This window comes from Trachinotus anak, unplaced genomic scaffold (assembly GCF_046630095.1).
Source record: "Trachinotus anak isolate AG129_WGS33_773 ecotype Australia unplaced genomic scaffold, CSIRO_AGI_Tana_v1 ptg000026l, whole genome shotgun sequence".
NCBI classification, from domain to species: domain Eukaryota; kingdom Metazoa; phylum Chordata; class Actinopteri; order Carangiformes; family Carangidae; genus Trachinotus; species Trachinotus anak.
In genome coordinates, this window is record NW_027273877.1 from 13,499,037 (window position 1) to 13,515,922 (window position 16,886).

Consider the following 16,886-nt stretch of genomic DNA (forward strand, 5'->3'; position numbering starts at 1 on the left):
GGGGGACAGTGATGAGAGAAATATAAAGTGAAACTGGGTGGTAAGGGAGTGATGGTTGGAGGGCCACTCTGGTACTATGAAAGAAGAATCTGAAGAGTCTGAAGAGTTTGGTTAGAAGTGCTATAAGAATCACAAGAAGTGGAGGAAAGGGAAACAGAGACTGAGACAAAAGAAATCCCAACAGACCTGGTTTGGATTCATAAGGTATCAGGTGAGAGAAATTATACCAAATCAATGAGGTGTTTCAGATGCCAGGGATTTGGACATGTAGCCAAAGTGTGTAAAGGAAAGAGGAGCAGTGTGAGGTGTGGGATGATCATGAGTATGGAAGGTGTCCCACCAAAGAGTTGCTGCCATGGAGGTGAGTGTAGCGTTGTGTATCAGCATGTGAAGAGATGAAACATGAAGTAGAGGTCCAACAGAGAAGAGTGGAGGAAGGGTGTGGTAACAGAGGCAGTTAAGAGACAGGAGGAAGGGAATAGGGAACAAGGGTATGAAAAAGGAAGTGAGTGACTGAGGAGCAGGTTGGTAAAAGAAAGATGTGGACAGAGAAGAAGACAGTGGTTACTGTCACAGTGGGAGCAGTCAGCCAGGAGCCAACATGTGTGGATTAATACTATTAATGATCACAACACCACAGTGCACTGCAGGAAGCCAAACAGCTGGTGGACAGGAGGTTAAGGAGTTTCTACAGAACAGAAGAGAGAAGCCAGATATTTTCTGTGTCCAGACAACAACTCAGACTCTTTGCAGTTTTTTCCTGTTTCATGTGGGAATCACTCACCTCGGGCCCGTTTCAGAAAGCGGGTTCGGTTAAAACTCAGGGTTCTCAGAGTTAAAGGAAACTCTGGGTTTTTGGTTTCTAAAAGCCAGTTCTGCTTAACTCTGAGTCAGTTACTGTGGCCACGTACTCCGTGAAGCTAACCTGCTCGCTGGCAGCTTTTGTTCCAGTAACCCCAAGTTTCTCCTCTTTAAATGAACCTTCAGACTGAGGGAGGTAGTCTCTCAGATATGCTGTGCTCTTTCCTCGAAGAACCAGTCAATATCCAAGCACAAATTATCTGCAGAAATCTCAGTCAGGAGAGGGGGATCAGCCCCCGTTTGGACATTTCATCAATCCTGGATAATTTTCTGTTGGAGCGCTTTCGTCTGTCCCGTCTCAACCGTCTGTCGTTGTGTCAGAAATGTAACTCTCGCGCTCAAACGCTTGCTCTGCACTTCTGAGGTGTTTCCTACTCTAGTAGAATCATCGAGGAAGAATTCCACAGAATTGCAAGTATCAAGGAATACTGTATTTAGTAAGATGCTTTAAGATTTGAAGCAATAATCAGTTCATATGATACGAGTAGACCTCACACAGTTGGTACACTTTTTGCATTGGCCTGCCACACAAAACTAGAAACTGAAAACATCTGTTTCATATGATTCTTTTACCCGACTGTTCTACCTCTGTTCAAACTGTACTCAGTCGGCCTATACCCTAGTTATTTTAGGATTTCCAGGTATAATTTGGCTGCATAGATGGAACACATATCCCCATCAGGCTCCTTCAGTGAATGAAGGAGACTATGTGAACAGGAAGTCTTTCCACAGTATTAACGTGCAGCCTTTAGTAGGCTGTTACATTGAATGATAGGCCTACTTAACAGCACAGCTACTGCAGCTCATTACTGTTCTTCACTGTGAAGATCTTCTGTGATGCAACCCACATAATCACCAATGTGGAGGCAAAGTGACCCGGGTCTGTGCATGATTCCAGAACTTTTCGTGAGTCTACGCTGAGTGCTAGACTTGTCTGTGTTGAGTAGATACAGTACAGCTATATCCCAATATTTAAAAGCAATATCCCATTTCCTCATATTGCAACTTAACAATTAAACTGTATACTCATTATTGTAGGGGGGTTCGATGGTTACCTGCTTGGTGACAGGGGGTACCCATGCCAGCCCTCTCTGATGACCCCCATTTTATGCTGAAAGAAGTTAAACAATGTGCCACTACCCACCTTTAACTGATATTCCAATAATTGTACTTCTGTTTGGGTTTTTTGCATTTTCTGCTTTATGTGGTGCATTTCAAGCTCGGAGTTTTGAATTTGCTTCTCCAAGTACACCTTGTAGAGCTGCTTCACAGGGAGCTATCCGAATCAACAAAAAAGTCTTAGAATTCTTCAGCTTGATGTACACTGTGCGATTTTAGCAATCGTTTTGTTGAATTACAACTCAAACGGTACGAGTAAATCACATGAGACGAAAAGCCAAAGCTCATGATTTATGTGCTCACACTGTATGGTCCGATGGTCAGCTGTGACTGCTCACACTATATGTGTGAAAACGCTGGACCCCTGAACCTGGAACACCAGAACTGGTGATTTCAGAGATGCTCACCAAGGAGAAACGTGCTGTCTTGGCCATTTGTGCTATTCTCTGTGCAGAAAGGTCCAAAAAAAGAGGCACCATGGCAGAAAACTACAGAAGTTACAGCACTAATATTAGCACAAACATTAGCTCTCCCTGTTTTGTCTTTCTTTCTGCAACGTTCTGACCAGTTATGCTGTGGTTGTTTCATTACTTACATGACTTTCATTACTCCAAGTTTGAGCACCACTGAGATCAGGGGGGAATCGGCTCTACTGTGCGATACCCACACGAGGGGCGACCAAAATTTTGGACAGTTATGAAATCTGTCCGACCGTCTGATTGCCGGTCGAGAGCAGCTCATTGACTGTTGGCAAGTGAAGCTGACAAATGAAGTCGAATCCAAAAACAGTCGAATGACTCAGAATTCGGCTGATTATCGGACTGAAATCATGCAGTGTGTGCCCAGCCTTACTTTCATTGCTTTACATTCAGAGTACTTCTGGCAGACAGCCTACAAAAACTCAGTCCCAATGCAATATCCATTTTACAAATAGACCATCACTATCATCACTAGCTTGGCAAACATATTCTCATTCAATTGTTTATGCATGTGTGTTTCATGTGCCTGTAGCGAAGGACATTTTCTCTCACTATGGACAATAAAGAAAGATTATTTTTGAATCTTTCAATGATTTATATGCCAATGCTGAGGAATCTTACTGAGGTCAGCTGCGCTGTGGATGGGGATGCACACTGTTCATCTCTGTCATTTCCAGCACTGCTCTGTGAGTAAAGGTGCAAGTTTTACTATGGTGCTTCACTACTGCATCATCAGTTAGGTGCCTTTTATTTTTTATAAGTGTAAACCTCAATCGGCTGCTCTACATCTTCCCTCTCTATGGCAGCTGACAAGGTGTCTTCATCCTGTAATGAAAATTAACAACACAGACAATGAAAAAAATAACACCAACTATGAAAAATCTGGAGTAGAGTACTTACTGTTGCATGGGTGTTATGGATGCTCCACAAGACAGATTCAGAGAGCTTCCTCCAGGGATGCCTTCAGCCACGGGTCGGCCAGTGTTATGGCTGAGAGCCGTCTCTTCAGCCTCTGTGAGTGGTGGTGGTGGTGGTGGTGGTGGTGGACCTCCCACCTGTTTTTGGGGCCTCTACCTTTTTCCTATTGGCTAATGTAGTTAAAACTTGAACATATCCAGTAAGCAAACATTTGGAGACATTTTGGTGTTGCCTTCATGGACAATATTACATGCTGCCAGGGTTAAGATGGCAGAAATGGCAGCTTTTTTGGCTTAGACCACTAACATGTTTTATGCAGGGTTATATGCAAGAGAGAGACTATATAGAGATACATATCGAAAATGTGGAACACTAAAACTAGTAACACTTCTTAAATAAACAATGATGAACATATTTCTCATCAATACTTACGCATTCATTTAGTCTGCAATTATCTGCCATCTTTGTTCTGAAACAGAAACCTCAGAGTTTGACTTGTTTGTCAGGTTTAAATCTAGAGCCTAGTTTCTTCACCCTGCTTTCTGAAACAAGCCCCTCATGTCTTCCTGCCTTTGTGTTTTTTTCTCACAGGTTTATGGTGATCAGCTGTGTCTCATTAGCCAATCAGTCCTCTGTGGATACAGAGTCTGGCCTCTCTCTTTCAGCGGCCAGTTGTCTTCGAACCACCTGTTAGTCAAGAGCTGCGGTGGAAAAGTCAAAATAACCACTTTTCCTTGGCGTCGAATGAAAACATCATGAAGTCAAGGAAAGACGTGAAGGAGAGGTCATAAGGAGTTAGGAAAAGACAACGGCAACGCAGAGGGAATCTGACTGAACTTCACAAGACTTTCTTTTTTTTAAACCAACTTTATTTATAACACATGAACAATAAATCCCCCTTTAACCACAAAAACAAACAGAATTGAGTTGTTGAATAAGATAACATGAAAGAAAAACATATAGAAAAATTGATTCATTAAAATAATAATAAAAATGAAGAACTGATCAAGAGTTAATTAGAGAGTAAATTATATTCAGACATATAGAGTTTCCTGTTATGGACACTTTGATATTTTATGCATTTGTTAAGTGGAGAAAATGTATGTTTAGTGCTTTACACAATGGGAGGGGATTTCATGAAATTACATTTATGTATATAGAATTTTGAGTTATAACTTGTTATAACATAAAACATTTTTTTTAACAATATAAATTAATCTGGAAAATTTTGCTTTTTCATAATTTTGAGAATTCACTCCTATACAACAGTGACACAAAAATCATGTCCTACATCAACAGTCTCCTGTTGGTTCTACTCCTGTTGGTCACTTTGAGACAGTAAAAATAATCATCTTTATCTGTAGATCCCTTTTCTAAACTCAAGTTACAAAGTGCTCCATTCAAAAAATAAAAGATCCAGTGATGTAAGACAAGAAAATATATAAAAATACATTTATGATCAAGAAATACATTTACAAATGTTTTACCATGATAGAAAAGTTATAGTACAGTAACCACTTCATGTTTATTACAGTAAGTAACTCATATCAGATATATATATGTTATATATCTGTTAAACATCCTCACACAAGGCAGTTGAGCTTTTAGATTCATTGTTGCAGATGAAGCTGTGTCTCACTTATGTAGAACACATGAAAAGCTCTACGTTATAAATTCATGAGGTTATGACAAAGCTCAGCTCTACATGTGATTAAAGAGCAGAGGGACAGCCAGGGCACTGGTCGCTCCACAGACTGGTATCTACACCCACCCACAAACCTTTGGACTCCTCCACTCCCACTTTAACCCCCGACTGTAGCTACTGACAGTGAACATTGCAGCCTGATTCATCAGCAGGAAGAAACCAGGCTGTTCATCAACCCTGTGTTCACTGGACCATCATCTCTGAATGTCTTTTTGCAGATCCAGCTCAGGTCACTGCAGCTCAGTGATTCCTCTCTGATCTCACAGTTTGTCACATCTGCAGCAAACTAACTGCAGCTGAGATGAACTGAGTCGTCTCAGCTGAACTGACTTCAGAGAAAGACGACATCCAGATATTCACTGTGATGTTTTCACTGGAAACAGACTCAAAAGACTCAATAACAAGTGAACATGTTTATCCTGTTATAACTGTAGCTTTTATCTTTACAACACTGGAAGAAGCATTTAAAAAGTAAACTGCTGTAATACATGAACCTGACAATGTGTGTGAGTGAAAGAGACTGAACTCTCTGTTCAACAGTGAGAGAGTTTCTCTAACAGGAGGAGACTCTCTCTACTACACTGAACACAGAGACACTGAGGAGCCAGACGACCAGAACCCCAACCCAAACCCAGGATACAGAGGCTGAGTGAAGGTGGTGTTGAAGGTGTGGAGGTGGATCAGTGAGTCAGAGGAGACTCTGTAGAAGGACAGAGAGCCAGCAGGACAGTCCACATACACTGCTACTCTGTGAGAGACTGAGGGGGGAGGGGAGGAGGAGGAGGGGGAGGAGATATATGTTCTTCTGTTATTGTGACAGACAGAGTAACCATGATCAGAGCCGTGCAGATTCCAGGACTGATTGTTCAATCCAAACACACAGTCTTCACTGTTTCCTCTCCGGCTGATTCCTCTGTAACTCACTGCTATATAAACCTTTCCACTCCACTCGACCTCCCAGTAACAGCGACCAGTCAGACCAGTTCCACACAGCAGCTGGTGACACTGGTCAAATCTGTCTGGATGATCAGGATACGACTGATCCTCCTCCACACGTGTCACCTTCCTGTTGTCGTCAGACAGTTGGAGCTTTGTGTTCACTGTGTTTGTGTCGAGTGTGAGTTCACAGGAATCTGATGGAGAGAAGGAGACACAGCTGCAGTTATTGATCTATCATCTGATCAGTTATTGACAGTGAATCATGAATCAAATGAAAAACACACTTACACTTCCTCAGACCTGGTCTCAACCACCGGACTTCAGCAGGCTCCACCCTGAAAGGAGGAGGGGGGTCAGACCAGCACATTCTCTCAACATGCAGACTTGGACATTACATGGCTCTCACACACAGACTGTTTTAGTATTGTGTTCAGACGGAGGCTTGTCTGTATGGACGTACATTCACCACAGAGAAACAGGAAGTGGAGTCTTTATCTTGTCATTATACGGAGCAGGGAGGAGACAGTGAGAAAATAATTCATTGTTTGTGTGTTTGTGTCTGTTTGATATCAGTTTAGGTGTTAGACACACTTTCTCCTGCCGCTCACAGAGCGTGTGGAGGCTGCAGCTGAAAAGGAAGTCCTACTTCTTAGTATCTTCTTCACAGACATACCTGTGTACCGTGTCCTGTGTACCTACTACTTGGAGAGCACATGAACTGCAGTATTTCTGGAAGTGTTGGCTGGTAGTTGCAGCAGGGGAGTGTGAACGAGCTGATGACCCCCAGAAACAAACCTATCATGCTGCTGAGTTAAGGGGTCAGATCTGTCTCCATCCACCACCTCTGCCTCAGCTCCGCCTTCTATTAGCACTTTTCCTCATTAGAGGTCGGAGATGCCACAGAGTCTCTGCTCTGCTCTGACCTCATGTCTGGATTCTCTGTTCTCCATCCACCAAACCTGCCTGCTCTAACCTGCTTCACCCATGGTTGACTGACACCATCTGTAACCTGCGCACTGATCTCAGAGCTGCTGAGAGAAAATGATGCCGACCTCAAGGGCCATCAGTCAATCCTAGCTACCTTCTCATCCAACATCAATGATAAGATCAGCTGTACCACAGACACTCTTCAAAACCTTACTCAATCCTCCACCACCTCCACCAGACACAAACCTCCCAGCCAGTCTCACCCAGTCTCCTCTGGTTAAGGGCACATCACCGCCACATCGCTCTCATGCCCTTCTCTGACAACTCTGGCCAGTACAGCACCACCTCCCTCACTCCAAAAAGTATCACATGTAGTAGTCCCACCACGTCCATCCTGGTCCCTTCAGGCCAAGGACACATTGTTTCTCTCATTCAGCCCCCTCCCTCAGAACAATGTGTTGATGACCAGTAGCTGTCCCACTACACGTGCACTGGATCTCATTTCCACAAACCTCCTCCAGGCCATATCTCCCACCAATGTGACAACAATCACACATGTGATAAATGCTTCACTGCCTTCATTTTCAAGTGCATTCAAAGTGGCTCAGGTTACTCCTCTGCTCAAAAAGTCCTTCTCAAGTGGAGAGTTGACACACTTATTTCTAACTAAACGTTCCAACCCTCACCGATAAGCATCAGTTTTGGGTTGTCACCAAAAGAATAAGATTACGTATATAAGCAGCTAAAATGGGTTTCCTCTGAAGGGTGGCTTGGCTCAGTCTTAGCGTTAGGGTGATGAGCTCAGTCATCTGGCCTGGGAACGCCTTGGGATCCCCCACGAGGAGCTGGAAATCATTGCTGGGGACACTGATGTCTGTGATTCCCTGCTTAGCCTGCTGCCACCGTGACCTGACCCCACATAAATGGAAGAAAATGGATGGATGGATGGATAAAAAGGGTGTTTTTCAGCAGATCTCAGAATTCCTATCACTGAACGAGCTGCTTGATCCAAATCAGTTGGGCTTTGAGAGTGACCGCTCCACTGAGACAGGTCTGTTGTCTGTGACTGAAACTCTAAGAGCAGCCAGAGCTGCAGCTGTGGCACTAAAACGTCAAGATGTTTTGCAATGCACCAACAAAGACAGAGAAGAAGAAGACCGCTGCTACTGAACATTTGCTCTGCAAATGTTTTATGCGGAAGGAAACATATTCAACACAGCTTAGTGACACACACAATGAGTTCTGGTGAAAAACACCAAATGTAAACACAACTTGTACCACAAGAAAACTCCACAGGATGCTTTAAGTACAAGGCTGTGCACAAGTTTGACACAGTTGGCAGCAGCAGTAATGTCATGAATGATTTATAATTAGAAATGATCCCATCACAGCGACAGGATGGATCAGGATCTCATGAAACATGACATTCTGTACTTTTCTACCCTTCACACAGATCAGCTGTAACACACAGACTCACAGGTTATCAGTCATCGTTTGGAACAAAGCAGCTGTTCTCAGGATTTGTCCTGAGCTCCATCAGATCTTTCCAGTTTTTTGTGTTTGGCAGCTCGAGGCCTCCGTACGACTGTCTCCTAAATACAGCAGCTGACCTCATGATCACAAAATCAGGATCTCAGAGAGGTTAAGGTGATTATTGATCATCAATATTGTAGAAGACAGAGACATGATGGTGCGACCTGATTTCATTCTCTTTGTTTCCTCCTTGGTTGAAGACGCTGGGACATTAATGTCTGTGAGCAGTGTAGATGGCATCATTATTGTAGCTGTGTTATTATTAGTGTGTTAACACTGAACAGGTCTCTACAGTCTCTGGGTTGTTCTGGTGAAACTCTCAGAGACTCTGTTGCTTCAGGAGGAGCTAAACCAGCTGCAGCTGCTTTGAGCTGATTCAGCCTGAAATAAAAACACAGCTGACAACAGCTGATTTCACAACTGTGAGATCTTTTCTCCTAAATCTGACACAGTGAGTCATAATGAGACACTGGAGGCATCATGAGGAGAAAACTCCTCTTTTGTTGTTGTTGAAGTCAGAGCTCTTCTGTAGAGATCTGTCATCAGCTGTGACAGAGAACATGTTTCAGCTCTTCTCCTCTATCAGACAGTGTCTGTCCATACCTGAGAGAGTCCAGTCTCCAGTCTGGATCCTCCAGTCCAGCAGACAGCTGCTTCACTGCTGAGTCTCCTGGATGATTGTAGCTCAGGTCCAGCTCTCTCAGATGGGAGGGGTTGGAACTCAGAGCTGAGGCCAGAGAAGCACAGCCTTCCTCTGTGATCAGACAGCCTGACAGACTGCAGACACACAAAACCACACACAGGAATCCTCTGTCAACACTTGGAGGTCTGTTTTTGTGCTGTTTGATTCTTTTCTTGTTGTCGGTTCTGTTCTTTTTCGGTCCAAAAACAAAATATTAAAGGCACAGGAATAGGAATATTTGTCTGAGGAAGATCTGTTGCTCAAACTGACACCAAAAAAGGGGAGCTGTGAATTTGGTGTGCAGATACACTTTGAAATATATTTCACAGATTTTTCTGTATCCATTATTCATCCCACTGAGAAGTGGTCCATATGCACACACCCCACTGGAAATTACATTTAGACATGTGCCTCAAAAAAAAACATTAATGATCGAGCAACTAAAACAAAAACAAAAGTCAACGATGAACAATCTTCATGGAAAAGAGAAATCAAAGTAAAGAGAAAACAAGAGTAAAAGATAAAGATCCATGGATCTCATGGAAAGAAATTCTTTGAGTCTAGAAAGTTCTGCCAAAGTTGAACGTGAGATATACTTTACACAATCCTACACATGTTCGCTGTTTATCCACTAATGTTAATGATATCTTAAATGGTCATTGGTTAAACAGGTCTATGAGTCCTTACCTGAGAGTTTCCAGTCTACAGTATGGACTCTCCAGTCCAGCAGACAGTGACTCCACCCCTGAATCCTGCAGGTTGTTGTTACTCAGGTCCAGGTCTCTCAGACTAGAGGACCGGGAGCTGAGGACTGAGGACAGAGCTTCACAGCTTCTCTCTGAGAGGTTACAGCCACTCAGTCTGAAGGGATGATAACAAGGAATTAAAGAAGAGAGGAATTTAGATCAGAGATCAGAGCAGTGTCTTCATATAATGATGAATAAACTAAACCCTCTCTACACTTACACAGCTTTGTTGGAGGCTTTGACCACTGGCAGCAGCCTCAGAAGAGCCTCCTCTGAAGCAGAGTATTTCTTCAGGTCAAACACATCCAGATCTTTTTGTGATGACAGTAAGATGAAGACCAGAGCTGACCACTGAGCAGGAGACAGTTCATCTGTGGAGAGACGTCCTGATCTCAGGGACTGTTGGATCTGCTCCACTAGAGAACGATCATTCAGTTCATTCAGACAGTGGAACAGGTTGATGTTTTTCTCTGCAGACAGATTCTCACTGATCTTCTTCTTGATGTACTGGACTGTCTCCTGATTGGTCTGTGAGCCACTTCCTGTCTGTGTCATCAGACCTTGTAGGAGAGTCTGATTGGTCTGCAGTGAAAGACCCAGAAGGAAGCGGAGGAACAAGTCCAGGTGTCCATTTGGACTCTGTAAGGCCTTGTCCACAGCTCTCTGGTAGAAGTTTGTCTGTGTAAACTCAACTCTTCTTCTTTTTGACTTCTGGGAGAATGTTGGTTCTTCTAACAGCAGATTGACTCCAGAGTTGATGAAGGTCATGTGGACATGAAGAGCAGCCAGAAACTCCTGGACACTCAGATGGACGAAGCAGAACACCTTGTCCTGGTACAGCCCACTCTCCTCTGTAAAGACCTGTGTGAACACTCCTGAGTACACTGAGGCTGCTCTGATATCGATGTCACACTCTGTCAGGTCTGATTCATAGAAGATCAGGTTTCCTTTCTGCAGCTGCTCAAAAGCCAGTTTTCCCAGAGACTCAATCATCTTCCTGGTCTCTGGACTCCAGTGTGAATCTGTCTCAGCTCCTCCATCATACTTGACCTTCTTCAGTTTGGACTGAACCACCAGGAAGTAGATGTACATCTGAGTCAGGGTCTTGGGCAGCTCTCCTCCCTCTCTGGTCTTCAACACATCCTCCAGAACTGTAGCAGTGATCCAGCAGAAGACTGGGATGTGGCACATGATGTGGAGGCTTCGTGACGTCTTGATGTGGGAGATGATCCTGTTGGCCTGCTCCTTATCTCTGAGCCTCTTCCTGAAGTACTCCTCCTTCTGTGGGTCAGTGAACCCTCTGACCTCTGTCACCATGTCAACACACTCAGGAGGGATCTGATTGGCTGCTGCAGGTCGTGTGGTTATCCAGAGGTGAGCAGAGGGAAGCAGGTTCCCCCTGATGAGGTTGGTCAGCAGCACGTGCACTGAGGTGGACTCTGTCACATCAGTCAGGATCTCAGTGTTGTGGAAGTCCAGAGGAGGTCGACACTCATCCAGACCGTCCAAGATGAACACAACCTGGAACCGTTCAAACCTGCAGATTCCTGCTTCTTTGGTTTGAGTGAAGAAGTGATGAACAAGTTCCACCAAGCTGAACCTTTTCTCTTTCAGCACATTCAGCTCTCTGAAGGTGAAGGGAAATGTGAACTGTATGTCCTGGTTGGCTTTGTCTTCAGCCCAGTCCAGAGTGAACTTCTGTGTTAAGACTGTTTTCCCAATGCCAGCCACTCCCTTTGTCATCACTCTTCTGATTGGTCCTTCTCTTCCAGGTGGGGCTTTAAAGATGTCTTCTAGTCTGATGGTTGTTTCTGGTCTGTCTGGCTTCCTGGATGCTGTTTCAATCTGTCTGACCTCATGTTCATCATTGACCTCTCCAGCCCCTCCCTCTGTGATGTAGAGCTCTGTGTAGATCTGATTCAGAAAGGCTGGGTTTCCTGCTTTAGAGATCCCCTCAAACACACACTGGAACTTCTCCTTCAGCTCAGTTTTAAGTTTATGTCGACAAACTGCAGGAGCGTTTCCTGAATGAACACACAGCAAATAAGATACACAACTGATTAATGGAAAAAATATAAAACATTTTAACATGTGTTGAGATGTTAGTAAATGTCTCATTTCTCCATCACGTTGAATCTTTAGAGAAATCCTCTTACTGCTCTGCAGACAGTCAGCCAGCTCCTCCTGTTTCATCCTCCTCAGGAAGTTCACTGTGATCTTCACAAATGCCTCTCTGATGCTCCTCTGCTCTTCATCCTCACCGTCCAACACCTCCTCATCCTCCCTCTGACTCTCTAAGCATTCTGGGTAATCTGCACTCAGAACCTTCTGGGTCTTCTTCAGTTCGTTCTTCACAAAACTGACAATGTTCTCCTCCAGCAGCTGGAACAGGAAACTACATAAGTGACAGCATCAAACTAAAACCATGGAGCCAAACATCAGATCCATGTTGGACAGACTGACAATCTCTAACAGTGCAGCATGGAGATGATTGTGAGCAGATGTGAAAGTAATTGTTGTACATGCACAGACCATGAATATGGAGTCCAGGTGTGTTTGATGCTGCCGGGCAGACTGACCACTGGGAACCTCTGAGCTCTCCTGGTCCACTCTGTGGAGGAATCATGAAGAATGAGCTCACATTATGTCTGTCCACACAGAGACAGACACAAGCTAAAGGTCCATGAAGTGATGTTTGGATGTGAACAGTGAATCAGACCACTCCCTGTAGAGCTAAAGTTTTACTAGTCCTGCTGATCCCACTGAGAATCAACAGCTCAGTCTGCAGCTGTTTGCAGCTTCCAGCTCAGCTCTCACCAACCCTCCATACAGCTCTCCCTCCTGCACTGAACACTGCTGAAGAGCCCTGAAGCAAGGCACCTAGAACCCCCAGCTGCTCCAGTGGAGCTGCTCAGTGTCCGCTTGTATCAGACTGGTTGTACTGGGCAGCCCCCAGTATGAAAATGACAGGTCAATGTGTTCAAATATGAATCAGGAACATTTTCAGGGATCAGTTCACTCCATCAGAGGGGTTCATCAGATGGTTGAACGGTGTCTGAAACACCCTCCTCCCTCAGTGATTGGTCAGCTGTGTGCAGGTGAGAAAGTAGGCGGGGTTCGAACTTCTCTCTCAGCTCTTTCAGTTCAATTCAATTGGCTTTACTGGCATGACATTTTGAATGTGTTGCCAAAGCACAATTACAATCATTCAATACAATTTCACACACACACACACACACACACAAACACACACACACACACACACATTAATAACTAATAATAGACTCTCTCACTCTCTCAAGCTCTTTTTTCATTCTTCACACAAACTATTTCTGTCACTCTTCATGTGAACAACTGAGGTCAACACTATAATTCCTCCAGGACAGACTCCATATTTAACCCACATCACATCTCCTCCCTCTCAATGACAGCTGGAGTTTGACCTCCACCTTCCAGCGTGGACGTTCACAACAGACACTTTGATTTCAGACATTGTTCAACAACACGTTGCACAAACTGGTTCTTTTCTACAGTAACCTGTGCCTTACTGTTACAGCTTACATCTGATCAGCTGATGGATGTCCTCCTTTAAAGTTAATGATAACTTCCTTTGACCGATCACTCTTTAAAGACAGACAGCTGGGTTCAGGAGAGTCTGGTCTCTGCTGCTGGATCCTGAAACAAACACACAACTGATAAATGTGCATGTTGGATAAAAACTGATGAAAAATACGTTCAATCTTTGAATAAACACAACACACACAGAGCTTTGAATGTGAATAATGATGGAGCAGTGATCTGAGTGCTGAGCTCTGACATGGAGAAGAGTCATGGACAGTTAGAGATCCTGATCTCACCTCTGAGCTCTGGTCTGGCTCTCATGGTCCCAACACAGAGTGGTTTTAGAGGGAGGGGCCCCCTCCTCTCTGTCCTCACACTGATCCATGCTGCTGGATTCACATCCACATCAGCTCACACACACTTTCTACCTTCATGTGAAGACAAACACAAATCATTCATCTGCACATCAACTGAACTTTACATCATTTCTCCTGTAAAGATGTCAGCTGCTCCTCCACTGACTGACTCTTCTTCTCTGGTTCATATCAGTGTCAGCTGTATTCAGTCAGCAGTGTGAGGAAGAGGAAGCTGCTGTACTTCTACCATCAGTCCACTAGATGGAGTCATGAAGCTGCAGTGAAGTGAAGAGCAGCTCTCCCTCTCTCTCTCTCTCTCTCTCTCACACACAGTTTATCTGACACTGTCTGAGTCTACAGTGTCTCTGTTGGAGATGAGTTCATGAAAGCTGAAGCTACAGCTGATTATTTCGCACACAACAACTGGGACTGAATTTATTTCACCTCTAAGCTCAAATTACACAACATTCACTCATTTCACTGACACTGAAAATTAAAAAATAATTTCTGAAACATCACATTAAAAAATAATCTTGACCTTTTATGGGTCTGCAAGTTCCCAATCATTATCAACACATCTTCCTATGAAGGGCTTTAATTACATTTCACAAGATTGGTGCAGCTACATTTGTCAATAATCTCCTGGAAATCAAAGTGTGATTTGGTCCTAATTAACAGCAAAATGGAGACAATTTTCTGAGCCATTTATTTTAGTTCTTTTAGATTGTTGTGTTGAGTTTAAAAGAAGTTGTTGATTTGGAACTGCTGCATTTAAGGCCAGAAAATGTTCCTTCATGTACGACCAGAAACTTTATTATTCAGACATGTTAAATCATGTGTTTGCCTGTAGATACATTGAATCTTCAGCTGACCATGACACACATTTGTTATTAGTTAATACACATATAAATAACGAGTAAGACTTTGGATGCATGATTATAACTTTAAGGGTCTTGTCCACCCTTGGCACTTAAGCTATTGCATGTAACTTATAATAGCAACATCATCTTATGTTTCATATGTAAACTTCCCAATAAATCTAAAACCACCAGGGGCCTCTTTTAGTCCAGGGGCCCTGGCAGTTTCCTGCCTGTCTGCTCCTGCATAAAGGAACCACAACAAACCAACAACCAAAAGCAAACTAACAAGAGAGACACAATTCGGCATCGCTTCAATAAAAATACCAAATATGTTTTAACAAAATAAAGACAATAAATGTATAAAAATCCCAACTCAGAGACAAAAACAGGAGGCAGCTGACTGCGTCTGACTCTGACTCCTCCGCCTCTGCTGTAAACACCGGCGGCCATGTTTAAAGCCCGTCCTGACTTTACACTTACAGCTCTGACTCAGTAGCATTAGAATAAGATGAAATAACCCCACAGAGAGCTCTACTGCAGCTTCTGCTGTGGCTCAGGTCATTACAGGTGTTAAAGAAGGTGCTCATGTTACCTTCAGACGGAGAGGAGAAGCTGCGCCGCCATGTTGACTCAAAGAGAAACCTGACTCTCTCTCTCTGTGGGGCGTTTATGTTTTCCTGCCTTGCTCCACCTCTCTCTCTCTTTGAGTCGGAGCTGATTGGCCAGCCCGCGGTGAGGGATGTAAACACCAGCCCCCACCCTCCTGCTCTCTCTGACAGGGCGGACATGTTTGAAGTCCAGACTTTCATTTTTTATTTTACTTTATTCCAGACACACAGGTCCATGACAGTTACAAACTAAAAATAAAAGTAGACAATAATAAGAGAGCGTAAGATAAACAACAAAAATAATCATAATACATACAAAGATACAGTAGGCTCTATAAAGGGCTGTTTTACCACTGCTACACCGCTGACCCAGTCATTACATAACATTATAACAACACTTAAATACCCCTTAATAACTTTCACTTTCCACGGTAACATTCCCGTCAGATGGAGAAAATAATCTGCATCACAGTGTTCCTTGAAAGTGAAAGTAAACGGAGTGTGTGTGTGTGTGTGTATGGGGGGGTGGGGGTGGGGTAGATAGATAGATAGATAGATAGATAGATAGATAGATAGATAGATAGATAGATACATAGATAGATAGATAGATAGATTGATTGATTGATTGTCCTGCAGATTATTCAGTTAATATCTAAGCCAGTTTGATGGCAGTGGGAACAGGATTTCCTGAAAAATCTCTCAGTCCTGCAGCAGTGAGATGAGGCGTTGAAAAAAATGGCATGTCCAGAATGATTCATACCCTTCTCAATAATCAGTGGAAAAGCCTTTACTGGCTATTACAGCAATCAAACACTTCTTATAATTGCTGACAGGCTTTTTGCACGTCTCCACCGGTATTTGTGACCAGTCATCATTCATCTCCAAGTCTTTGGGGTTGGAGGGCCTCTCTGCCGTCAACCTAATCTTTAGCATTGTCAGGTTGGAGCGTCCAGTGCTGCCCAAGCCCACGTTTCTCTGCAGACTGCCTGATGGTTTTGTTGAGTGTGCCTTGAGACGTTGGCACCAGCATGGCCCAGATTCACCAGGATGGCCTTGGTGGTGTAAGTAGAATGCTCTAGAACAGCGGGGACTATTTGGAATGGTTTAGAGCCTTGAATTTTCCCACAGACTGTGACGATTTGCAAAGAGTATGAATAATTTCAGACATGCTATCTTTCATAAAAATGTAAATCAAACATAGAAACAGTTTCTTTGTTTCATTAAAATCTCTAGCACATTGTTGAATCATATTTTGACACACATCTATGTCCTTTCCAGTCAGAAGAAACGTGTTGGTCAAATAAAAAAGATCACTTTAAATCAAAATCTGCCACGGGTATGTTATATTATAAAATGATATTATATATACTGTGCTCATTTAATTAGTGAATCAACAATGTTTTTATCTGCTTGGATAATCTCATGATGAAATACACTGTTTGTTACAACTGCAACAGCAATTATTGTTGATTATCGATCAGCTGAGCTCTAAAGGAAATCTCTCCATTAACAGTGAAGGACTCTGACTCTTCACTGATGATGATGTGTCTCCCTCTGGTGGCCATAAAGATGAACTGCATGATGCTGGTTAA

General features: G+C 43.4%; 2 protein-coding genes and 1 long non-coding RNA gene across 5 annotated transcripts in view; all 3 read right to left on the reverse strand.

Annotated features, from left to right (window-relative positions):
- LOC139609604 (NLR family CARD domain-containing protein 3-like) overlaps window positions 1-15,355 on the reverse strand; it is a 41,191-nt gene extending 25,836 nt beyond the window's left edge. Inside the window, exons 1-8 of one of the 3 annotated variants that reach the window (XM_071464442.1) lie at window positions 15,279-15,355; window positions 13,767-13,898; window positions 13,471-13,584; window positions 12,442-12,520; window positions 12,066-12,291; window positions 10,130-11,933; window positions 9,851-10,024; window positions 8,304-9,258 (exon numbers count right to left, since the gene is read on the reverse strand). In XM_071464442.1, the coding sequence (XP_071320543.1) occupies window positions 9,024-9,258; window positions 9,851-10,024; window positions 10,130-11,933; window positions 12,066-12,291; window positions 12,442-12,520; window positions 13,471-13,584; window positions 13,767-13,855 (2,721 nt within the window). In that variant the 5' untranslated portion in view covers window positions 13,856-13,898; window positions 15,279-15,355 and the 3' untranslated portion in view covers window positions 8,304-9,023. Of the gene's footprint in view, window positions 1-8,303; window positions 9,259-9,850; window positions 10,025-10,129; window positions 11,934-12,065; window positions 12,292-12,441; window positions 12,521-13,470; window positions 13,585-13,766; window positions 13,899-15,278 lie in introns of those variants that run through there. The other 2 variants (XM_071464432.1, XM_071464436.1) reach the window with 2 other exon arrangements.
- LOC139609668 (uncharacterized) lies at window positions 3,197-3,946 on the reverse strand. The gene is made up of 3 exons (XR_011685294.1): window positions 3,810-3,946; window positions 3,360-3,547; window positions 3,197-3,284 (listed from the first exon to the last, which is right to left on the reverse strand). It is a non-coding gene; the product is annotated as an uncharacterized lncRNA (long non-coding RNA).
- LOC139609648 (neoverrucotoxin subunit alpha-like) lies at window positions 4,225-7,440 on the reverse strand. The gene is made up of 2 exons (XM_071464532.1): window positions 6,310-7,440; window positions 4,225-6,215 (listed from the first exon to the last, which is right to left on the reverse strand). Exons 1-2 carry the CDS (start codon window positions 6,386-6,388, stop codon window positions 5,659-5,661), a joined length of 636 nt encoding a protein of 211 aa, XP_071320633.1. The 5' UTR covers window positions 6,389-7,440; the 3' UTR covers window positions 4,225-5,658.
- Window positions 15,356-16,886: the final 1,531 nt, after the last annotated feature.